A 25517-nucleotide genomic window follows, 5' to 3' on the forward strand; every position below is an offset into this window, starting at 1 on the left:
TCTTGCTGAGAAAAAACTTCTTAGTCTGATGTACTCCCATTCATTAATTTTTGCCTTCACTTCTCTTGCCATTGGAGTCAAATTCATAAAATGCTCTTTAAAACCCAGGTCCATGAGTTGAGTACCTATGTCTTCTTTTATGTACTTAATTGTTTCAGGTCTTATGTTTAGATCTTTGATCCATTTTGAGTTAATTTTTGTACAGGGAGAGAGACTGTAGTCCAGTTTCATTCTTTTGCATGTGGCTTTCCAGTTTTCCCAGCAACATTTACTGAAGAGGCTTTCTTTTCTCCATTGTGTGTTGTTGGCCCCTTTATCAAAAATTATTTGACTATATATATGTGGTTTTATTTCTGGACTTTCTATTCTGTTCCATTGGTCTGAGTGTCTATTTTTCTGCCAATACCATGCTGTTTTGATTGTCGTGGCCCTATAATAGAGTTTGAAGTCAGGTATTGTTATGCCCCCAGCTTCATTCTTTTTCTTTAGGATTGCTTTGGCTATTCGGGGTTTTTTATAGTTCCATATAAATCTGATTATTTTTTGCTCCATTTCTTTAAAAAACGTCATTGGAAGTTTGATGGGAATTGCATTGAATTTGTATATTGCTTTGGGTAATATAGCCATCTTGATTATATTTATTCTTCCTAGCCAAGAACAAGGTATATTCTTCCATCTCATTATATCTTTTTCAATTTCCCTTAACAATGGTTTATAGTTTTCATTATGTAAGTCCTTTACATTCTTTGTTATGTTTATTCCTAAGTATTTTATTTTTTTTGTTGCAATCGTGAAGGGGATTATTCTTTTGAGTTCCTTCTCAGTTGTTTCATTGTTGGCATATAGAAAGGCTATTGACTTCTGAATGTTAATTTTGTATCCTGCAACCTTACTGTATTGGCTTATTGTTTCTAGTAGTCTTTTTGTGGATTCTTTGGGGTTTTCGATGTATAGGATCATATCATCTGCAAAAAGTGATACCTTTACTTCTTCTTTTCCGATATGGATGCCTTTTATTTCTTTGTGTTGTCTGATTGCTGTGGCGAGAACCTCTAGTACCACATTAAATAAGAGTGGAGAGAGTGGACAACCCTGTCTTGTTCCTGATTTAAGGGGGAAAGCCTTCAGTTTAGTGCCATTTAATATGATGTTAGCTGATGGTTTATCATATATGGCCTTTATCATGTTGAGATATTTTCCTTCTATACCCATTTTGTTGAGAGTCTTAAACATAAAATTGTGTTGTATTTTATCAAAAGCCTTTTCTGCATCTATTGATAAGATCATGTGGTTTTTGTTCTTTGTTTTGTTGATATGGTGTATTACGTTAACCGTTTTACGTATGTTGAACCATCCTTGAGATTCTGGGATGAATCCCACTTGATCATGATGTATTATTTTTTTAATATGTTGTTGTATTCGATTTGCTAGTATTTTGTTTAGTATTTTAGCATCAGTATTCATTAGAGATATTGGTCTGTAGTTTTCTTTTTTTGTGCCATCCTTGCCTGGTTTTGGTATGAGGGTTATGTTGGCCTCATAAAATGTGTTTGGAAGTATTGCTTCTTCTTCAATTTTTTGGAAGACTTTGAGTAGAATAGGAACCAAGTCTTCTTTGAATGTTTGATAAAATTCACTGGTATAGCCGTCAGGGCCTGGACTTTTATTTTTGGGGAGGTTTTTAATGGTTTTTTCTATTTCTTCTCTACTAATAGGTCTGTTTAGGCTTTCTGCTTCTTCTTGACTCAGTCTAGGAAGGTTGTATTTTTCTAGGAATTTACCCATTTCTTCTAGGTTGTTGAATTTAGTGGCATAAAGTTTTTCATAGTATTCTACAATAATTCTTTGTATATCTACGGTGTTCGTGGTGATTTCTCCTCTTTCATTTTGGATTTTGTTTATATGAGTTCTTTCTCTTTTTTCCTTGGTAAGTCTTGCCAAGGGTTTGTCAATTTTATTGATCTTTTCAAAGAACCAGCTCCTTGTTCTATTAATTTTTTCTATAGTTTTTCTGTTCTCTAATTCATTTATTTCTGCTCTGATTTTTATTATCTCCTTTCTTCGGCTGCTTTTGGGTTGTCTTTGTTCTTCTTTTTCTAGTTCCTTAAGGTGGGAAGTTAAGTGGTTCACTTGGGCTCTCTCTTGTTTGTTCATATATGCCTGAAGTGATATGAACTTCCCTCTTATCACTGCTTTTGCTGCATCCCATAGATTCTGATATGTCGTATTGTCATTTTCATTAGTATGTATAAATCTTTTGATCTCTGCACTTATTTCTTCTTTGACCCATTCATTTTTTAAAAGTATGTTGTTTAGTTTCCACATTTTTGTGGGATTTTTTTCCTCTTTTTTGCAGTTGAATTCTAGTTTCAAGGCTTTATGATCAGAAAATATGCTTGGTACAACTTCAATTTTTCTGAATTTGCTGATGTTGTTTTTGTGGCCCAACATATGGTCAATTCTTGAGAATGATCCATGTACACTGGGGAAAAATGTATACTCAGTCACTTTGGGATGAAATGTCCTGTAGATGTCTATCATATCCAGGTGCTCTAGTGTTTTGTTTAAGGCCACTATGTCTTTGTTGATTCTCTGGATGACCAATCTAGAGCCGTCAGCGGTGTATTGAGGTCTCCAAGTATGATTGTATTTTTGTCAGTTTTTGTTTTAAGGTCAATAAGTAGCTGTCTTATATATTTTGGTGCTCCTTGGTTTGGTGCATATATATTAAGAATTGTTATGTCTTCTTGATTCAGTGTCCCCTTAGACATTATGAAATGGCCATTTTTATCTCTGAGTACTTTTCCTGTCTTGTAGTCAGCATTATCCGATATGAGTATTGCTACACCTGCTTTTTTTTTGGATGTTATTTGCTTGGAGTATTGTTTTCCAGCCTTTCACTTTGAATTTGTTTTTATCCTTGTTACTTAGATGAGTTTCCTATAGGCAGCATATAGTTGGATTTTCTTTTTTAATCCATTCTGCTACTCTGTGCCTTTTTATTGGTGAGTTTAATCCGTTTACATTTAGTGTAATTATTGACACTTGTGAGTTCCCTATTGACATTTTATATCTTGCTTTCTGTTAGTTTTGTGTCTTGTTTGATCCTTCTCTTTCGTTTTTCTATCTTTTGTTTTTATTTGGTTGTATTCCATACATCTTTCCTCTGTTGCTATCTTTTTTTATCTCATGTGCTTCTGTGGTGTTTTTTTCAATGGTGGTTACTTTTGAGTAATGAAAAGGGTCCCTACCCTGTTCATTGTAGCGAACTATTTTGTGAGTACTTTTGCACTCCATCATCCTTTGCTACTGTTAATCTCCATCTTCTCCCCCTCTTTCTTTTTGTTGTTGTCACAGTTTAAATTTGGTTTTATTGTGTTCTTCTTGGAGCTTTTACTTGTGGCTCTGTTTTTTTTTTGTTCTTTGTATCTGATTGGAGAACCCCCTTTAGTAATTTCTGGAGTGGGGGTTTTCTGATGATAAATTCCCTCATCTTTTCTGTATCTGTGAATGTTTTTATTTCTCCTTCATATTTGAAGGATAGCTTTGATGGGTATAGTATTCGTGGCTGAAAGTTTCTCTCTTTCAAGACTTTAAATATTGGGGTCCACTCTCTTCTAGCTTGTAGAGTTTCTGCTGAGAAATCTGATGATAATCTAATGGGCCTTCCTTTATATGTTGTATTCTTCTTTTCCCTGGCTGCCTTGAGAATTTTTTCTTTGCTGTTGGTTTGTGTCAATTTCATTATGATATGCCTTGGAGTAGGTTTGTTGGGGTTAAGAAAACTCGATGTTCTGTTTGCTTCTTGAATTTGAGGCTTTAGTTCTTTCCACAGGCTTGGGAAGTTCTCATCTATTATTTGTTTGAGTATGTTCTCCATTCCATTTTCTCTCTCTTCTCCCTCTGATATACCTATTATTCTTATGTTATTCTTTTTGATGGAGTCAGATAATTCTTGTAGGGCTATCTCATTTTTTTTAATTTTTGAGTCTCTTTCTTCTTCTCTCTGTTGTGCCTCAAGTTGCTTGTCTTCTATTTCACTAATCCTCTCTTCTATCTGACCTGTTCTATTAGCTAAGCTTGTTACTTCGTTTTTCAGCTCGGGAATTGAGTTTTTCATCTCTGTTTGATTTGTTTTTATAGTTTCAATTTCTTTGGACATATATTCTTTGTGTTCATTGAGTTGTTTTCTGAGCTCCCTAAATTGCCTTTCTGTGTTTTCTTGTATATCTCGGAGGATTTTTAGTATTTCTATCTTGAATTCTCTGTCATTTAGCTCCAAGGTTTCCAATATATTAAATTTTTTCTCCATAGATTTTTCCTCATCTAGCTGTGTTACCTCTCTTTCTTTTGTATCCATGATATTCTATTTTCTCTTCCTTAATGGCATCTGAGGGTGGTTTTGTTGATAGTATTAATGAGATTTAATAAAGAATAAAAAGTTAAAAAAAATAAAAAATCAAAAAGAATTGTTTTTTTTTAAAAAAAATTAATAATGAAATAAAGAAAAATAAAATAATAATTTTTAAAAAAAGGAAATTATTCCCCCCCTCCTTTTTTCCTCTCCTCTCCCCTTTTTCTTGAGAAAATCTTGTGGTGAACTGTGAATTTTAACAAATAATGCCTGTGTTGGAGGTCCTGAATTGGGGAAAAGTAATAAAGGGGCAAAAAAAAAAAAGAAAAAAAAAAAGAAAAAGGGGGGCGGTATGGACCCACAAAAAGCAAATAAGGAAAAAATTTGGGTCAAGAATAAAATGATTTGCTTTTAGGTGTTGGTTGTCTAAGAGTTATGATGAGAGGAATAAGAGGAGAACAGAAAAATGGGGGGACAAATTAAAAAAATACTATTGTATTTAGTGGAACAAGAACTAGATAAAATGGAGAGCCAGGGATGGGAGCACTGCTAGTGAGTTAAAAAGGTGAAGTAAAAACCCCCAAAATGCCACAAACATAAGTTTGAGTCCCAGATAAGATAATTTGTTTGTTATTGATGTTTGAATGAGAGGAGATGTAAAGGAGAAAGGAAGAAACTAATATAGAGGGAGAAAATAAAGAGAGAGAGAGAAAAAAAGAGGGAACCAGTAAAAGAAGAAAAAAGAAAGGAGAGAGAGAGAGTTAAGGGTTTTGGAGTGCAACCCTCATAGAGAGAAAGGAAGAGGAGAAAAAAGATAATGGGTGATGTAACACTTATGGGTAGTGTAGTTCAAGGAGAGGAGAGAGTAAGACCGGCAGAGAGTTAATCGGCCAAATTGGAGGAGGAAAAAAAGTATCAAGAATGAAGATAAGAGAAACAAACGAACAAATATAATAAAATGGGATAGGTTATAAAGTCTGCAGATTATTCTTGATTTTGAGAGGTTATCTTCTTGTTTTTTCTTTTCTCTCCCTCTTCCTGGTCGGTGACTCTGTACCCCAGGTTCTGCCCCTTTGGCACGCTCAGGTAGAGGTTTGTAGTTGATAAGTCTCTATGGCAATGTCATGTATTGTGCTTTAGTCTCGTTGGGAGTCAAGGTTCATTAGCATTCATAGGCTCCGACAGTGAGAGAGTCCGTGTTCCTGGAGCCTTTCTCCTAGTCTTTCCTTCCTCAATTAGTAGCCTGATAATCCAGCTATGGGGTTGTTGCTGCCTCTGCCTGGATAGTAAGAGGTTCAAAGAGCTGACAACTCCCCACTCTATTCCCACTCAGCACAGGGCTCTGGGTAAGGCTCAGTCAGTCAGAGCTGCTAGCATAATCAGGCGGGCTTTCCGCCCACTCAAAGACCTCTGGCTCTGCCACTCTGTCCGGTAACACAGGCGGGCACCCACTTCCGGGGTGCTTGGAGGAAACTCTCATTCACTATCTGCGTGCGCAGACCAGGATATCCGGCCAGTAGTCTCACGCTCTGAGTGAAACCCCCAACCGCAGGGAAAAGTTGCAGCGCTGGAATTCGCTCTCGCTCCGTCCCCGTGCATGGCTTTTGCAAGGCGCTGGGGCGGCCCGAGATTCCGCTTTTGCCCACACAAAGGCCCCTGACTCTGCCCCTCTGTGCGATAACACGGGCGCGCACTGCCGAGGCACTCGGAGGAATCGCTCACTACCTATCTGCGCACGCACACCAGGATATGAGGCCGGCCGCGTTTCCCTGAGTGAAACCCTCACCAGCACGGAAAATTTCCACCGTTGGAATTAGTTCTCGCTCCCTCCCGTGCGCGGCTTTCCCAGGGCGCTGGGGCTGCCCAGAGATTCTGCTTTCGGCCCACAGAAAGGCCTCTGACCCTGCCTCTCTGTGGGGCAACACGGACACCCACTTCTGGGGCTTAGGAAGAGATCTCTTGCCCACTAACTGCGCACCAACCAGGAGAACGGGTAAAATGGCCGCTCCGCTTGTCTTTCTTTGTTTGGGTTTGGCGCGAGTGTTAGCTTGTATTGCCCGGCTTGCCACAGGAACAGTTTTTCCTCCGCTAGGATCTCCGAGCCACAGCCTGGTTCGGCCTTTTGTGCACGGCCTGGATGTATTCACCCCCTTTGCCCGCCTCAGTTTCTATATTCACAGTTACCAGAGAAAGCCGCCCTGTTTAGGTTAGTGAGGAAGGCGGAGCATTTCTTACTCCCTATTTCCTTCAGGATTTGGTTATATATTTAGCCAATTTTTCACTCGACCATACCTTCGGGTGTATTGTGAAGCATCTGGAGGCTCCAAGTATAGGTTTTTCTGTTTCTGGTTGAAGATCTTGTTGAGTTTTGGGGGAGATTTATCGGTATTGCTTCCTACTCCGCCATTACTCTGATGTCATCTCCTATTAATATTTTTATAATTAACCTGGTACCTGTGAGTAACAATAATTTTCTAATTCAAATCACAAGTGAAAAATTTGAGTGAAGTTGAAAATATACTGTGTTAATATTGCTTTAATCTAAGTGAATGTTTACTGAGATAATTATCTGGCTCTTTTATCAATAGCTGTTTCTTAGTGTTTAATAAACTTTACAAATTCAGAAGAGGAAATTAATATTGTAGCTTGAACAATTTTCATTTCTTATTTCAGAAACTTTAATATGACTAAATTCTGCAGAGGAGAAAAACCATGTAAAGAAAAAATATATTAACGTGACAATTTGCCAAAGTGGAATGCTGATAAATGTTTCAAATGGTGTGCTTTTGAATTGAGATTCCCATTAGACTTTCTGTCCCTTTTCAAACCATCTTGAACTAAAACTACATCCACTTGTCCTGCCCTACATCATGGAATCATAAGACAAAGATGTGATGTTACTGATAAACATTTTACAGAAGAGAAGACATGAGCACCTGTGAGCTATAGTTTCTTACTGGGAAGCTCAGTTCCCTCTGGAAAAAAAAATCTATTAAATAAATTAATTTAAATTCTTATGTTGAACAAGAACAATCTCAGTAAGTTTTGGTGCCTTTGGGGCTCCTGTCAATGCCTTCTGGTGACAGAATGGCTGGACACTTGACAAGAAATTAAAGACAATTTCATTACATTTAAGAAATACTTGCTGAGAACTTGTCCCCAATGCTAAGGAAATGTTGTTGTGTTGCATTTGTCCCCCAATAAAAAGCTCAAGATTTAAACATGGCGCTAAAGCGTCAGTCAGAGCAACAGTGCTCCTAGCCAGCTGAGGATCGTTGGCCATCCACGTCCCCACTGGATGTGAGCACAATGTGCGTGCTGCCTGGGGAGTCAGAGGCGGCTTCACAGAGGGTGCTAAATGGAGCTGAGAAGGGTGGTGAGTTTGAGAGGGTGGTGTCAGAGAGGGTTCATTTCTGCTTCCTGGAGACAGAATCTGGCAGGAGTGCAGAGGCTCTGCCATTAGGCAGCCTGGGGAGTATTCATGTTCCACTACATCCTTGAACCCCTGGGTCCCTCTGTTTCCTATCTGGAAAATGGAAATTATGAGACTGTGGATCAGACAGGCTGTGCTGTATATAGAGAGTAGTACACCCTACTAGTACCAGGATGTACACCTAACAGGATATGCTAAAATCACATCCTGTCCTTAGGCACACAGCTGTCCAACTGAAGTAATGACAATGTGTCTATAATAAATGAGCACATTGTAAGCCTCTCTTTTGGGTTTTCTCACTAGACCTTTAATGTGGCTTCATAATTTAACCAGATTTGAAAATTGACAGAAGAAAGACAAACAATCAGATATTCAACAGAGTCTAGCCAGTATAGCTTGTGTGCCCTGGGGATGGTTTCCTCAGCTCTGTACAACTTGTTTTTCTTGTGTTACTCTAGCAGTTCCAGAAGGGTCTAATCTTTGCACTGTAGGATGAAAAACGCCCGTAGCAGCGAGTCTTGGTGATAAATCTTAATAATATTTCTTATTTTGGCTTCATCCTCTCTGCTCTTTCCTGAGATCAGGACCTAATAAACACAGCCTTGGCTTCTCTAATAGTCTCATTTTAACTCATTTTCTTGACTGTAGGCTCTACCTCTTACTCCATAAATCCCATGCCCAGCCATTGGATTATTCTAAACCAAGTGCTTCTTTTCAATTCCTCCCTCAGCACTCAAAATGACTACCATTTACCAAGAAAGATTCCAAAACCTTTACTTCTTTTTCATACATTTTATAGCTGACTATGAACTACATCTTTAGACATGCTACAATGAAGAGAAAATCAGTTATAGCAGTGGTCCCCAACCTTTTTTGGGCCACGGACCGGTTTAATGTCAGAAAATATTTTCACAGAATGGCCTTTAGGGTGGGACGGATAAATGTATCATGTGACCGAGACAAGCGTCAAGAGTGAGTCTTAGATAGATGTAACAGAGGGAATCCAGTCATTTTTAAAAAATAAAACATCATTCAGACTTAAATATAAATAAGACATAAATAATGTAAGTTATTTACTCTTTCTCTGCGGACCGGTACCAAATGGCCCACAGACTGGCACTGGTCCGCGGCCCAGGGGTTGGAGACCACTGAGTTATAGAATATCTTGAGTTGATAATACTTCTCAAGGTATATGTGGCTTGATATTTCTAGTCTTAATTTTACCCCTTCTCTTCTCCTGGCTTAATTGAACACTTTTTTAAGTATTTCCAAGCTTATGTTTGTGTACCTACACCCAACAGACCTTTCCTTTACCTCAAGAAATGTGTTAGCATCTGTATTATCTATCTTATATACAAATATGCATTCTTAATTATTTTACCTGTCTTTCAAGGTCCATCTCAGGTAATGCTAGTCTTACAAGTTTGGACTCTTCTCTGCTACAAGGGTATTATCTGTCCTCTAAAGCTAACCAGTTGTTTATCTTCCTATTATAGGATTAAAGTCCCTCTGCATCATATTATACTTATTTGTAAGAACATCTGCCCTCTCCATTTGGGATTATAAATTTCTTCTTAGTTACTTTTGCATTGCACAGACTATACTGTTAAATATTTATGGAATGTATGTCATTGGTATTATTTTTGCTTTTTGCATTTTACTTTTTCACTTATTGCTGTGGACTATGAACGTTTTTAGAAATGCTACAACTAAGAGAAAATTAGTTATAGAATATCTTAAATTTATAGTAAGAAGATCTACATTTGAACCTGAACTCTCCCTGTTCAGATTAGTGCATTTCACAAACTAATTTTATAAAAACATCATTATAGGGCTTTGAGAATATAATGTAAGTTGATAAATTCTCAGATTTCTTTTTGTTTTATTTTATTACAGTTTGCATTCAACCCTATTCTCTATTAGTTGCAGGTACACAGAACAGCAGGTAGACATTCCTATAGGTTATAAAGTATTCCCTCCACTAATTCAAGTGCCCACCTGACCCCATGCATAGTTATTACAATATCGCGGACCCTATTCCCCATGCTGTACTTTACATCCCCATGACTCTTTTGTAACTGCCAATTTGTACATTTTGATCCCATCACCTTTTTCACCCAGTCTCTCAAATTCTGGCAGCCATCAGTCTGTTCTTTGTATCTATGAGTCTGTTTCTGTTTTGTTTGTTTATAGTGTTTTATAGATTCCACATATAAGTGAAGTCATGGTATTTGCCTTTCTCTGTGTGATTTACTTCATTTAGCATAATGTCCTCTAGATCCTTCTATGCTGTTCTAAATAGTAAGATTACATTCTATTTTATGGCTGAGTAACATTCCATTGCATATATGTACCACCACCTTTTTGTCTAATTATCTGTTGTTGAGCACTTGGGTTGCTTCCATATCTTGGCTATTATAAATAATGTTGCAATGAACATGGGAATGCATATAGTCTTTTAAATTATTGTTTTGGATTTTTTTTTTGATATATAACCAGAAGTGGGATCTCTGGGTCATAAGGTGTTTACATTTTTAATTTTTTGAGATAATCCCATACTGCTTTCCACCGTGGCTGCATCAATCTACATTCTCACCAACAACTCACAAGGGTTCTCTTTTCTCCACATCCTCATCAGCACTTGTTTGGTGATTTATTGATCATAGCTATTCTGACAAGTGTGAGGTGGTATTTCATTGAGGTTTTAATTTGCATTTCTCTGATGATTAGTGATGTTGGGCACCTTTTCATGTGTCTATGGCCATCTTTACACCTTCTTTGGAGAAGTGTCTATTCAGGTCATCTGCCCACTTTTATTTTTATTTTTTTTATTTTTTGTTATTTTGTCTGAGTTCTTTTTCAATTTTGGATATGAACCTCTTATTGGTTGTAGCATTGGTGAGTATCTTCTCCCATTTAGTAGATTGTCTTTTTGTTTTGTTGATGGCTTTCCTTGCTGTGCAAAAACTTGTTAATTTGAGGTAGTCCCAATTGTTTTATGTCTGTTTTTTCCCCTTAACCCAAGGAGATATGTCAGAAAAAATATATATTGCTGAAAGAAATGTCCAAGATTTTGCTGCCTACGCCTATCTTTTCTTCTAAAACAAAGACTATAACAAGAGACATTATAACAAGAAAAAGATCATTATGTAATGATAAAGGTATCAGTTCAACAAGAGGATATAACCCTTGTAAACATCTATGCATCCAACAGAGGCGCACCTAAATAGATACTGAGGGATAGAGTAATGCAGTTGTAGTAGGGGATTTTAGCACCCCATTGACATCAATAGATAGATCTTCCTGACAGAAAATCAATGAGGGAACATTGGCTTTAAATGACACGTTAGACCAGATGGATTTATCAGATTTCTTATTGATGAGTAGTGTGTGTAAAAGTGGTCAATAAGTCAAGGTCTATGGAAGTTAGCTTTATTCCTTTATTTTTGATATTAAACAATTCATCAAAGGTTGGAGGGAATATATATATATATATAGTATAACATAAATTAATGTGAATTATTGTTAAAGTCACATGATTATAAACATTTTTAAACTTTCTAAATAGCTCATAGGAATCATGGTATTGGTGATAAATGGTGGGTAATTATTTAGACCATGGTTTCTAAGACTTGGCATTATTCACATTTTGTTTTAGTTTTTCAGATAGCTCTTTGGTGTGGTAGAGGGGGCTAAGTGTCCTGGCAGTGGTGGTACATTTAACAGACCAAAACCCACTAGATGCCAGGAATACCACCCCTACCAAGCCATGACAATCAAATATGCCCCCAGCCATTGCAAAAGTCCCCTGTAGGGCAATGTTACCCTCTGTTGAGAATCACTGATAGAGACAGCTGAAGATTCTTTATTTGTTCCTGAATAGACTTGCCCCACAGGTGATTAAAATAAATCAATATTCCTAATCACATAAATCAGAAAGGCAGCTGTTTTTCAACCTAGGCAGATAGCATCATCTTGTATGCCTAATTTCCTCTTTGGATTCTATCTCATATTACAGCAAAAGGAGCAAACATCATTTTGTTGACTGCATCTGAATATAACGTTTATCACCAAATCAATGAACTATTTAGAGAGAGCAGATCTGCAATGATTTAATATGGCTTTTTTTTTTCCAAACTAAAATACTATAGTGACAGTTTAGGAAAAATATTTTAAGACTGTTTGTATGATATAAACTGACTCCTTGCTTCTCTGGTGTCTAAAAGCAAGCTAACCTAATTTGTCCTAGAAACATTGGTAGGGTTTTTTTTTTTCCATTTATCATTTTGCTAATCCTGAAGGATAATTTTTAATTCAAGCCCTATAACCCTTATAGAAAAATAAATTCTATAGTCAACTGGACAGGCATAGATTTTTATTATGACAGTATGTTTATTTAATTTACATATTATTAATATGTGAATAGAATTGCATAGTTAACAGTTCATATGTTTCCTTTCGTCTATTTTTTTTTCAAAGCTTTTATTGTAGAATTTATCTAAAGGAAAGGAGGAAAAGACATTTTTCTCTTGAAGGTATTATTACTGATGTTAGCTAAAACACCTGCTATATATGCATACTCATGAGTTTACTAGGGTAAACTCATCTTATATGTTAACTTAAAATACCATCTCTAACTGGTTGCCCACAAATTGATTTTCCTACCTTTGCTCTTGCCTGTAAACTCCAGACTCATATACCCAGTGCCTGTTTGTCACTAGTATTTGGGTCTAATAGACATCTCACAATTGACAGGTTTGAAACAAAACTGCTGGGATCTTAGGACAATTAGATCTAATTACTGAAGATTGTGAATTTTGCAATTTAAAAATTATGAATGTGAGCATCTGAGAGCACAGCTTTGCTTCCTAGCCAGCTCTAAATTTTCTCCCTTCGCCTCCTGTTCTGATGTGTTGCTAAGGAACTGAGGCTCAGCTCTAATGTTGTCAGAGGGAGACCATTACAGATGTGGTCACTCAGAATATCACCTGAAGGACATGTGGGTGAGGAGGATGAGTCTGGTGAAAAGGGAGACCAGAGTGGAGGGCCCGTCATAGCATAGGTAGCATCTGAGCTGAATGTTTAAGGATTAAAAGGCATGTGCTGGAGGAGGTGAGAGTGAGGGGCAGACCCATGGAATCCACAGACACAAAGGTTTTGATGTCTGAAAACACAAGACACACTCCAGGGGATGAGCAGTTGGACCCAAGCCTCAGATCAACAGAAACACAGAGAAGAGAAGGTGAGCAGAGGGGATGTGTAGCCAACAGAGAACTAAAGCAGTTTCTTCAGATTCTCTCATCTGCAATTTTTAAATTGGAAACTTCATAATCTTTGATAATTAGATCTAACTATCCCAAGCTCCCAGCTTGTCTACATCAAGGGACTGTGACACAATGGTTGTGTAACAGCCAAGTTGATTAAAAGTATTCTCAGTAAGAGAGATACTCCTGAGTCTCGCTATCTAATACTGTACATTAAATAAAGGTGTTACAGTCAATGACATGTGTCTTTAGTGTAAGAAGTATGGATTTTGAAGCATTGAGGTGGAATTGGGGGGAAATGCAAAATGGTGGTTGCCAAAGGCAGGTGTTCTTTTCTTGTTCTTTTATCATAGCGCTCCTGAGAAAGGAAAGGACTATTTCCACACTAATTTCTTTTTTGCACTTCCTGTTTGCTCGTCTATCTTTGCATTAGGAAATTAGCTCCAATGTAGTGCCCAGAACACACCCAAAGCTGTAATCAGATGTGTTGGTCTGGTCATAATTGGCATACAGGGACCATACTGACATACACATGCCTACAGGTTGTCTTCTATTTGCTAATTTCTTACTGTGTTTAAGATGCTAAGTTCTACTAAGAATGGAGGTGGGGAAGGGAGGGAAGAAAGGAAAGAAGAAATAAGGAAGGCAGGAAGAAAAGGAAGGAAGGAGGGAGGAAGGAAGAAAGGGAGGGAGAGAGGGAGGGAGGGAAAAGAAGACACTGGATGCCCTCTCTCCATTCAGGAAGTTTGGTTATGTAGAGCCTGTGATGGCATTAAATCCATTAAGATGTCTTACTTCAGACAACCACACAAAATTTATACTAATCAGGAATCTGAATTGTTTTTCGCGGATCTGGTTTATGATGAGAAAGACAATGAAAATTTCCAGTAGGTATTAATCTGAATGTCGGTTTTTTATTGTACGTGCTCCTATCATTTATTAAGTAAGGAGGACAGACCTCAAAGCCTGGGACCTCACGACTGCAAGGCCCCATCAGTCAGAAAGAGGAGAGGGAGTTTACCCACGCACAGAAAACATCCCAAAGCCTGACCCTTCAGCTCCTCTAGTGTAGAGTCAGATCTTCACTCTCTGCTGTTTGACATGGAGAGTAGATGCAGAAGGAGAAGTCCATGGCAGGACGAGGCCAGGAGTACATGTGAGGTGCCATTAAACAGATGATGAGTGAGACACACTCCCTCCAGTGGGTTTGTCAAGGAAGAATTCATAGGACAGGAAAGAGGTAAAATGTTCCCTGAAAGGCGTGTAGGATTTTGATAGAAACCTTTGTGGAAAAGAGCAAATTTTTGCTAAAATAGACACATAAATAATAATAATTATTATTATAATTGAAATATCTTATACTTCAACCATTTATGGGGCCTGATGAGGTTGTGGGCCAGGTGCTACATGCTTCATGTGCGTTATCTCAGTAAATTCTTACAAGAAGCCTCTCTGACAGAGGACAGAAGTAGAGGATGCACCTGAGGCACTGAGGATAGCTCCATTGGAGTACATCAGCCTCAGGCTCTAAAACTAACTTGGTACTCAAGCATTGGCCCCAGATGGGGTAGCCAGGTGGATCCCGATCAGGGTGCATGCAGGAATATGCCTCACTCTCTTCCCTCCTCTCACAAAAAAAAAAAAAAAAATCTGTCATTGTAACATGTATACCAATTTTGATGGAGTACATAAAAACATACGGGGAATTGCCTGACTGGTGGTGGCTCAGTGGACAGAACATGGAGCCAGAATGCTGAGGTCACTGGTTCAAAACCTCAAAGTTGTCAGCTTGAGCACAGGGCCACTGGCTTGAGCATAGGATCATCTATGTCAGTGGTCCCCAACCTTTTTTGGGCCACGGACCGGTCAGAAAATATTTTCACTGACCGGCCTTTAGGGTGGGATGGATAAATGTATCACGTGACTGAGACAAGCGTCAAGAGTGTAACAGAGGGAATCTGGTCATTTTTTAAAAATAAAACATTGTTCAGATTTAAGTATAAATAAAACATAAATAATGTAAGTTATTTATTCTTTCTCCGTGGACTGGTACCAAATGGCCCACGGACCAGTACCGGTCTGCGGCCCCGAGGTTGGGGACCACTGATCTATGTGATCCAAGGTCGCTGGCCTGAGCCCAAAGGTCACTGTCTTGAGCACAGGGTCACTGACTCTTTTTGAGCCACCCCCTCACCCTGTCAAGGCACATAAGAGAAGTAATGAATGCACAACTAAAATGAAGCAATTACAAGTTGATGCTTCTCTCTGTCTCTCTCTCTCTCTCTCTCTCTCTCTCTCAAGAAAAAAAAAAAAAGACAGGAAATTAATGTCATCCACCAAGCAGCAGAGAAATTGTTAACAGGGGCCAAAGAAAGGTAGAAAAACGGCAGAGAAGAATTAGAGAGTGGCCCATCCCAAGGGTCCCTTCAGGAATCCAGGCACAAGAGCAGAAACATCCAGTCTATCTGACCACTTGCTGCCAGTCATTCCAAGAAGGGGGCCAAGCAGCCTGTACAGGGCTGCAGACCCATTTACCATATCCTGGTATGGGCCTGGAAAGAGAGGCAGAACCTGTCTGGTTATACGCTGGTTGTCTGTAAGCTCAAACAGTATTAACTAATTAGACCCCAATTTCCTAGTGATCTACCTTCTATCAAAGGTGCTCCTACAGTGCTGGACATGAGTCTAGACTAAGGAAACCTAACCTCCTACACACTTAGAAGTTCCTACTTGGTGAGTCCAGATTTCATGCTGGTTTGTAATGTTGTTTCTGTAAAACTGGGCATTAGTGTTTATTTATTTATGTTTTTTTAAGGAGATAAATTAAAATGAGTCCATTGCACTCCTGCGCTGAGGAGTGGCTCCCCTCTCTAAGAAATCTATTCTTTTACTTTCCAGCCATAGTCCCAATTCTCCCGTCCTGAAAGCAAAAGTTATAAAATAAAATATTTTATATTAAATTTGACAGGTTTAAGTAAAACTACACAATGTGCTTTCATCAAAGGGAATGGAAATCATTCTTCAAAGCAGAAAGCAGAATCAATTTGCAGCTGTGACAGATGATGTTTTTCAAATTTAGCTGCAATTCAACAGTGGTCCTTTTATGTCTATGAAATAATTAATATAAAGAGCAAGTCTTCCCTTTAAGCTGGGTTCTGCTTTCAGTTGGGGGTCTCTGGAATAGGAACACCACAGGTCCTTGATTCTTACCAGTTTTATTTTACTTTACATTATAGAAATTTGTTTTCTTATGAAAAAAATGTGATTTTATAATGGAAAAGGTTTTTCTGTTTTTATATTAGGAAAAAAATCTGTTCTTTGAGCGAGTAGCATGTATTGATGCATAATTCATCATGTAAATTAGATGATATGTCTTCATTGACAAATAACTCTATCTTCAAGCAAACATCAATTGCATTTAGTTTTTATGATTTATAATACATTTCCTGAAGACCAAAGAATCAAGCTAAACACTCAGTTTCTTCTGAAACCTCTGGGGACTAGCCAAGCTGAGATCATTATAACTTGAAAGGAAAAGGGACCGAAAAGTAGTCGCTGACATCAGGACCTGTGCCCCAGACCTTGAGCATAGCTCTCTGCGGAGGCACAGGCACCCCAACACTCACCCAGCAATGCTCACCGGCAGGTGTAGCTGGTCCACAGTGATGACTTGAAAATGTTCAGGCTCTGCTTAGTGTGGGTTCATGACAACATTTCCAAAGGTTCTTAGCAAAATGAGAGAATAAGGGTGGGGCAGTGAATTTTTCATAAGCACAGACGTATTTTGTTGGAAGGAGCATTTGGTAAATATGAGAATGTCCTTTTCCTGAGCCCCTTTCTTTATAATTTTAGGTGATAGGAGGGTGTCTGTTGTGGCTGCTGTCGTTTAACATCCTTACTTGGCAAAATGAGAAGTTGTCAATCTCATGGTACTCCCATTTTTTTATTTTTCAATCCATAGTAAACAACAAAAATCCAGAATGCAAACTATTACAGTGAAAATATGAATGGGAACTTCAGTGAAATTTTCTTGCCTCCAATGTCAGGGTTTAACGAGAAGCAGGTGGAACCCACGGCCTCGGTTAGTTTTGTTGTAGTAGTAGTTGTTGTTGTTGTTGTTATAAAGAGGTCAAGTAGCAAAAGTTCTGTAAATTGGAGAAACTTCTGTAGCATCTAAGACATTTTGTAGAATAAATATGAGATCCTGATTTCAATCAATCACCAAAGACCCGGATTACAAATATCACTGACTGCTAAAATACATGTTACAACATAGTCCTGAAAGTGACATTTACACAGCTGTCATGCTTTAACCCTCCCTCAAGTTGTGTCGATCTAGAGTTACTCAACTATTTGCCAACACTGAATGTAGTATCAGCTATTTGATAAAGTATTTCTGGCTCCCTCCATCATTTTGCAAACCTTTGGTGAAAAGACACAGCATCAGAGCTCACAGAATGGGGAATCACTGTGTATAATCAAGTCATCAGGGCTGCTGGGTAAACCAGCGGTCACAAGGACCCAGTAGGACTTGAAGAGCATCCTCTGTAATTGGACCCCGTCTGGAGTGGACACAGGGTTGTCTATGAGGAGTGAGCTGAGTTGTGGTGCCTTTGACTTTCTGCGGTTTTCTGCCCCCTCTCTCCTTTCCAGTGAAATCAGATGAGTTACAGACAATCAAGAAGGAATTGACGCAGATCAAAACTAAGATCGACTCCTTGCTAGGGCGCCTGGAGAAGATTGAGAAGCAGCAGAAGGCAGAGGCGGGTAAGTGAAGAGGGGCTGCGGCCGCAGATGAGTGGCAGGGAAACTGGGACACTGTCAGTCAGGGAGACGGGCGGGCCAGGGTGGGGTGGGGTGGGGGCATCACAGAGTTCAATGCACCGCGGTGTCTGTCAGCCTAGAGTGGTAACAGTGGGAGCTGATCTTTTACTTTTCAGAGGACATGAATCAATTTGTCTGAAATTCATACAGTAACAAAAGGGGGGAAAAACAAAAGTATATTGATGCTACTAAGTAATAGTTGAATCATAACTGGAAGTTTATATCTCAATAGCAAAGAACCTTTAAGAGAACAAAATCAATTCATGGAATAATACTATCAGGCTAAAAATAAAATCCATATGTCATTACATTAATGGCAACAAAACTTAACAGAGTTCAAAACTGTGATTACAAAGCTCAACTCTGGCATTGTGGGAACTCTGTGAAATTTCAGGACCCAGTTCAGAATCTCATCACTCACGGTGTCCCTGGCCACCCCTGGCCAGGTCACTAATTACATACTTCACCACATCATGTCCTTTGTCCTCTGAATTATCAGCCCCGACCCCAGTTCCTACTTCCTGTCTAATGCCCTTTTTCTGTGGCTACAGATACAGTTTAGAATCACTGAATGTGAGAACTGGGCTGAACCTGGAGGGGATCAGGTGCCTAAGCTGACACTGGGCTGCGTAGCCTCTGATCCCCAAGGCTCCTTGGAGACAAGATCAGGTTAGAAAGGCCCAGGAAGTGGTGACCTCGTCCTCCTCTGGCCCGGCCTCCGTTCCCAGATGGATGGTGTCACCTTTGTCTGTTTTATCCACTGTGATTCAACACACGACTTCGTTTGCAAAGCGTTTCACTTAAAAACAAATAAGTAATACAGTTTTGAAAGCCATTGCTCTGAGCCAGCCTTCCCACTTCCCCAAGAGAAAACAGGGATCAAGAGGCCAACAGGCATTTTCATGGCCACATAACTGGTCAGCGGCAGACCAGGTCTCACGTTTAGGTCTGTGGGTGAGTCCGCTGTCCTTTTCCGCTTGTAGTGTCACTCTCAGGTGCCACCAGAGCCTTGTCTCCTCCCTGGGGAGAGCCTGCTGGGACATGGGCCCTGAGCCACAGCACAGAGGCCAGCCCGATGGGAACTGTGTGGTGGGGTAAGGACCAAATAGACCTTCTGTGATATGACACATGGGGCCATCAGGTGACAGGAATAAACGCGGGTTTTAATCACCCTACCACCACCTGAGCCTCAGTTTTCTCACAGCAAGGACAGTGAGAGGCAAGAAGGGGCCTAGAGAATGTCTGTCCCATAGTCACTCGCCAGGGGTGAAACTCCAACTCGGAGCAACCTGGGGTTGGTGGTAACACAGACATACCTGGGCAAGGGAGCCTCTCCTGCCACGCGCCAGCACCTGTCTGCCCAGCACCGGGCACAGTCTCCCTAATCTGTGTTAAGTCCACATGCATGACAAATCATAAAGGAGACAAAACCGTGTTTATTAAAAAGTTCTATTTTAAATATACTTTCTGCAGGGCAAAGATGTGCTGTCCATACTTCTAACCAAAGGAACATAGGATTTAGGGAGTTTCTCACGCGCCATCTGTGGCAGTAACCTAATGCATTTCTGGAACGGAAATACCCTGTGACTGTTGCCTGAATCAATATTTTCCTTTGAGGAACTTCTGTGAAATTCATTATTATGTAAAACAACCCCTACAGCAAAGGACTTTGATAACCAATTTCCACTTCAGTTAAAAGGGTTGCGGAGAACTCATTTAAATATAAATCACCTCAAAGAGAAAAATGTGATACTTTATCACATTAGACCAGGGGTAGTCAACCTTTTTATACCTACCGCCCACTTTTGTATCTCTGTTAGTAGTAAAATTATCTAACCGCCCACCGGTTCCACAGTAATGGTGATTTATAAAGTAGGAAAGTAACTTTACTTTATAAAATTTATAAAGCAGAGTTACAGCAAGTTAAAACATATAATAATAATTACTTACCAAGTACTTTATGTCAGACTTTCGCTAAGTTTGGCAGAATAAATTTTTATGAAACAACTTACTATAGTTAAATCTATCTTTTTATTTATACTTCGGTTGCTCCGCTACCACCCACCATGAAAGTTGGAACGCCCACTAGTGGGTGTTAGGGACCAGATTGACTACCACTGCATTAGACCATCCACTGGCCTGCAAAAAGCAATATCATCCATGTCTCTACTTGGGAGACTGTCTGTAAGCATAGCACGATAATTCAGAGCTTGACTTTCTTGTTCGTGAGGGGCTGTCACCCAATTTTCGTACATATCAAACTCTCCTAATTATGAGACAGTTATTTTGTTTCTTTTTTTATGGGGTGACATTGGTAAATTAGGGTACAGATGTTCAGAGAAAACATCTCCAGGTTATTTTGACATTTGATTATGTTGCATACCCCTCACCCAAAGTCAAATTGTCTTCCATCACCTTCTATCTGGTTTTATTTGTGCACCTCCACTCCCCCCACCCCTCCCTCACATTCCTCTCTTTCCTTCCACTACCTCCCTCTCCCACCATTACCATCACATTCTTGATCATGTCTCTGAGTCTCATTTTTATGTCCTGTCTATGTATGGAACCATAAAGTTCTTAGTTTTTTTCTGATTTACATATTTCACTCAGTATAGTGTTATCAAGGTCCATCCATGTTATTGTAAATGATCCGATGTCATCATTTCTTATGGCTGAGTAGTATTCCATAGTATATATGTACCAAAGCTTTTTAATCCACTCCTCCACTGATGGACACTTGGGCTGTTTCCAGATCTTCGCTATTGTGAACAATGCTGCCATAAACATGGGGGTGCATTTCTCCTTTTGGAACAGTGCGATGGTGTCTTAGGGTATATTCTTAAAAGTGGAATGGCTGGGTCAAAAGGCAGTTCGATTTTTAATTTTTTGAGGAATCTCCATACAGTTTTCCACAAAGGCTGTACCACTCTGCATTCCCACCAGCAGTGCAGGAGGGTTCCCTTTTCTCCACATCCTCACCAGTGCTTATTCTGTGTTGTTTTGTTGATGAGTGCCATTCTGACTGGTGTGAGGTGATATCTCATTGTGATTTTAATTTGCATTTCTCAAATAATTAGTGATGTTAAGCATTTTTTTCATATGCCTATTGGCTATCTGTATGTCCTCTTAGGAGAAGTGTCTATTCATGTCTTTTGCCCATTTTTTGATTGGATTGTTTGTCTTCCTAGTGTTGAGTTTTACATATTCTTTATAAATTTTGGTTATTAACCCTTTATCAGACCTATTGTCGAATATGTTCTCCCATTGTGTAGTTTGTATTTTTATTCTGTTCTATTATCTTTAGCTGTGCAAAAGCTTTTTAGTTTGATATAGTCCCATTTGTTTATCCTTTTATTTCACTTGCCTGTGAAGATAAATCGGCAAATATATTGCTGCGAGAGATGTTGGTGAGCTTACTGCCTATGTTTTCTTCTAAGATGCTTATGGTTTCATAGTTTACATTTAAGTCTTTTATCCATTTTGAGTTTATTTTTGTAAATGGTGTAAGTTGGTGGTCTAGTTTCATTTTTTTGCAGGTGTCCAGTATTCCCAACATCATTTATTAAAGAGGCTGCTTTACTCCATTGTATGCTCTTACCTCCTTTGTCAAATATCAGTTGTCCATAAAAGTGTGGGTTTATTTCTGGGTTCTCTGTTCTGTTCCATTGATCTATATGCCTGTTCTTATGCTAGTACCAGGCTGTCTTAAATACAATGGCCTTGTAGTATAACTTGATATCGGGAAATGTGATTCTTTCTTTTCAAGATTGCTGAGACTATTCGTGTTCTTTTTTGGTTGCAAATAATTTTTGGAATATGTGTTTTATATCTTTGAAGTATGTCATTGGCATTGCATTGAATTTATAAATTGCTTTTGGTGATATATACATTTTAATGATGTTTATTCTTCCTAACCATGAACATGGTATATGCTTCCACATGTTTGTATCTTCCTCGATTTCTTTTATCAATGTTTTATAATTTTCCAGGTACAAATCTTTAATCTCCTTGGTTAAATTTACTCCTAGGTACTTTATTTTTTTGGTTGCAATAGTGAAGGGGATTGTTTCCTTAATTTCTCTTTCTGACAGTTCATTGCTGGTGTATAAAAATGTCTGAATTCTGAGTATTAATTTTTTATCCTGCCACCTTGCTGAATTTATTTATCATTATTCATTTTTGAGTGAGACTTTAGGGTTTTCTATATACAATATCATATCATCTGCAAATAATAATAGTTTTACTTCTTCTTTTCATATTTGGATGTCTTTTATTTCTTCTTCTTGTCTGACTGCTGTGGCTAGGACTTCCAGGACTATGTTGAATAAGAGTGGTGAAAGGGGGCACCTCTGCCTTGTTCCTGATCTTAAGGGGATTCCTTAAAATTAATTTTTGCCCATTGAGTATGATGTTGGCTGTGGGTTTGTCATAGATGGCCATTATCATGTTGAGATATGTTCCCTGTATTCTCACTTTGTTGAGAGTTTTGATCATGAATGGGTGCTGGATTTTATCAAATGCTTTTTCTACATCTATTGAAATTATCATGTGGTTTTTCTCCTTCCTTTTGTTTATGTGATGAATCACATTGATGATTTGCAAATATTGTACCAGCCTTGCCTCCCAAGAATAAATCCCACTTGATCATGGTGTATGATTTTTTCATATATTGCTGGATCTGGTTTGCTAATATTTTGTTGAGGATTTTAGTATCTATATTCATCAGGGATATTGGCCTATAATTTTCTTTCTTTGTGTTGTCTTTGCCTGGTTTTGGAATCAGAAATATGCTCGCCTCATAAAAGGAGCTTGAAAGTCATCCTTCCTCATGAATTTTTTTAAATAGCTTGAGAAGGATAGTAGTTAGTTCTTCTTTGAATATTTGGTAGAATTCACTTGTGAAGCTATCAGGCCAGGACGTTTTTTGTTGAGAGTTTTTTGATAACTGTTTCGATCTCATTTGTTGTAATTGGTCTGTTTAGGTTTTCTGATTCTTCCAGATTGATTTTTGGAAGATTGTATGTTTCAAGGAGTTTGTCTATTTCATCAAGGATGTCTAGTTTTTTGGCATACAGTTCCTCATAGTATTTTCTTACAATATTTTGTATTTCTGTTGTGTCAGTTGTTATTTCTCCACTCTCATTTCTAATTTTATTTATTTGAATCCTCTCTCTTTTTTTCTTGGTGAGTCTCATTAAAGGTTCATTGATCCTGTTTACCTTTTCAAAGAACCATCTCCTGGTATCATTGATCCTCTGTATTGTTTCTTTAACCTCTATGTCATTTATTTCTGCTCTGATCTTTATTATTTCCTTCTACTACATCTGGGCTTTACTTGCTGTTCTTTTTCTAGTTCTTTTAGATGCAGGTTTAAGTTATTTATTTGAGCTTTTTCTAGCTTTTTGAGGTATGCCTGTAATGCTATGAACTTCCCTCTCAGTACTGCTTTTGCTGAGTTCCATAAATTTTGAGTTGTTGTATGCTCATTATCATTCGTTTCTAGGAATTTTTAAATTTCTTCTTTGATCTCATCATTAATCCATTTGTTATTTAACAACCTGCTATTTAGTTTCCATGTGTTTGAGAATTTCTTAGTTTTTCTGTTGTGGTTGACTTCTAGATTCATGCCATTGTGATCAGAGAAAATGCTTGATATGATTTCAATCTTCTTAAATTTGTTGAGATCGATTTTGTACCCTAACATGTGGTCTATCCTAGAGAATGTACCATGAGCACTTGAAAAGAATGTATATTCTGCTGCTTTAGGGTGAAATGTTCTGAAGATATCTATTAAATCTAGTTAATCTAGTGTGTCCTTTAAGTCTGCTGTTTCTTTGTTAATTTTCTTTCTTAAGGATCTATCTAGTGATGTTAGTGGGGTATAAAATCCCCTATTATTATAGTATTGCTGTTGATCTCGCCCTTTATATCCATCAAAATCTGCTTTAGCCCTGGCCGGTTGGCTCAGTGGTAGAGCGTCGGCCTGACATGTGGGGGACCCGGGTTCGATTCCCAGCCAGGGCACATAGAGGAGGTACCCATTTGCTTCTCCACCCCCCCTCCTTCCTCTCTGTCTCTCTCTTCCCCTCCCGCAGCCGAGGCTCCATTGGAGCAAAGATGGCCCGGGCGCTGGGGATGGCTCCTTGGCCTCTGCCCCAGGTGCTAGAGTGGCTCTGGTCACGGCAGAGCGAGGCCCCGCAGGGGCAGAGTATCACCCCCTGGTGGGCAGGGCATCGCCTCTGGTGGGCGTGCCGGGTGGATCCTGGTCGGGCACATGCAGGAATCTGTCTGACTGTCTCTCCCTGTTTCCAGCTTCAAAAAAGAAAGAAAGAAAAAAAAATCTGCTTTATATATTTAGGTGCTCCAATATTAGGTGCATAGATATTTATAATGGTTATATCTTCCTATTGGATTGCTCCCTTTATCATTATGTAGTGGCCTTCTTTATCTCTTACTATAGCCTTTGTTTTAAAGTCCATTTTTTCTGATATAAGTATTGCTACCCCAGCTTTTTTTTCATTTCCATTTGCATGAAATATTTTTTCCATCCTTTTACCTTCAGTCTATGTGCATCTTTTGTTTTAAGGTGTGTCTCTTGTAGACAGCATATGTACGGGTCCTGTTTTCTTATCCATGCAGCTACCCTATGTCTTTTGATTAGATCATTTAATCTATTTACACTTAAGGTTATTATTGATATGTAGTTGTTTATTGCCATTTTAATCTTTAAAGCTGTATTTCTCTTTTGCTGTATTCTTTCCCCACTATTTACAACAGTCCCCTTAACATTTTCTGCAGCATTGGTTTAATTGTAATGAATTCCTTGAGTTTTGTTTTTGGGTTTTTTTGTCTGGGAAGCTTTTTATTTCTCCTTCAATTTTAAATGATAGCCTTGCTGGATAAAGTAGTCTTGGTTGTAGGTTCTTGTTCTGCATTACTTTGAATATTTTTTGCGATTCCCTTCTGACCTCAAGTGTTTCTGTTGAGAAGTCGGATGTCATTTTTATGGGGGCTCCTTTGTAGGTGATAGCCTTTTTTTCTCTTGTAGCTTTTAATATTTTCTCTTTATCACTTAGCTTTGGTATTTTAATTATGATGTGTCTTGGTGTAGGGTATTTTTGGTTTCTCTTTAATGGAGTTCTCTGTGCTTCTTGAACTTGTGAGAGTTTTTTCTGCATTAATTTAGGGAAGTTTTAAGCTATGATATGATTGAACAAAGTCTCTATCCCTTGTTCTTTCTCTTCTTCTTCAGGAACCCTTATGATGAGGATGTTATTTCTCTTCATGTTGTCATAGAGCTCTCTTAGAGTTTCCTCAGACTTTTTGAGTCTCTTTTCTTTTTTCTGCTCTGCTTCCATGCCTTCATTCAACTTGTCCTCCAACTCGCTGATTCAATCCTCAGTTTCATCCATCCTATTTTTAATTCCTTCCATTATGGTCTTCATTTCTGATATTGTATTTGTCATCTCTGACTGATTCTTTTTTAATATTTCAATGTTCTTTTTTATACTTTCTATCTCTTTATTTAGGTATTCATAATGACCATCCATTGTTGTTCTAAGATCCCAGGCATCCTAACAATCATATTTTTAAACTCTGCATCCGGAAGTTTGATTATTTCCATATCACTCAGTTCACTTCT

The 25517-nt window shown here is 38.5% G+C and overlaps 1 protein-coding gene across 7 annotated transcripts in view; it reads left to right on the forward strand.

Annotated features, from left to right (window-relative positions):
• Window positions 1-25517, forward strand: part of RALYL (RALY RNA binding protein like) — a 632627-nt gene that overhangs the window by 556134 nt on the left and 50976 nt on the right. For all 7 annotated transcript variants that reach the window (XM_066266414.1, XM_066266415.1, XM_066266409.1 and 4 more), the window contains one exon: window positions 17705-17818. In XM_066266414.1, the coding sequence (XP_066122511.1) occupies window positions 17705-17818 (114 nt within the window). The remainder of the gene's footprint in view (window positions 1-17704; window positions 17819-25517) is intronic.

Source organism: Saccopteryx bilineata, chromosome 3, assembly GCF_036850765.1.
Source record: "Saccopteryx bilineata isolate mSacBil1 chromosome 3, mSacBil1_pri_phased_curated, whole genome shotgun sequence".
Classification (NCBI taxonomy): Eukaryota; Metazoa; Chordata; class Mammalia; order Chiroptera; family Emballonuridae; genus Saccopteryx; species Saccopteryx bilineata.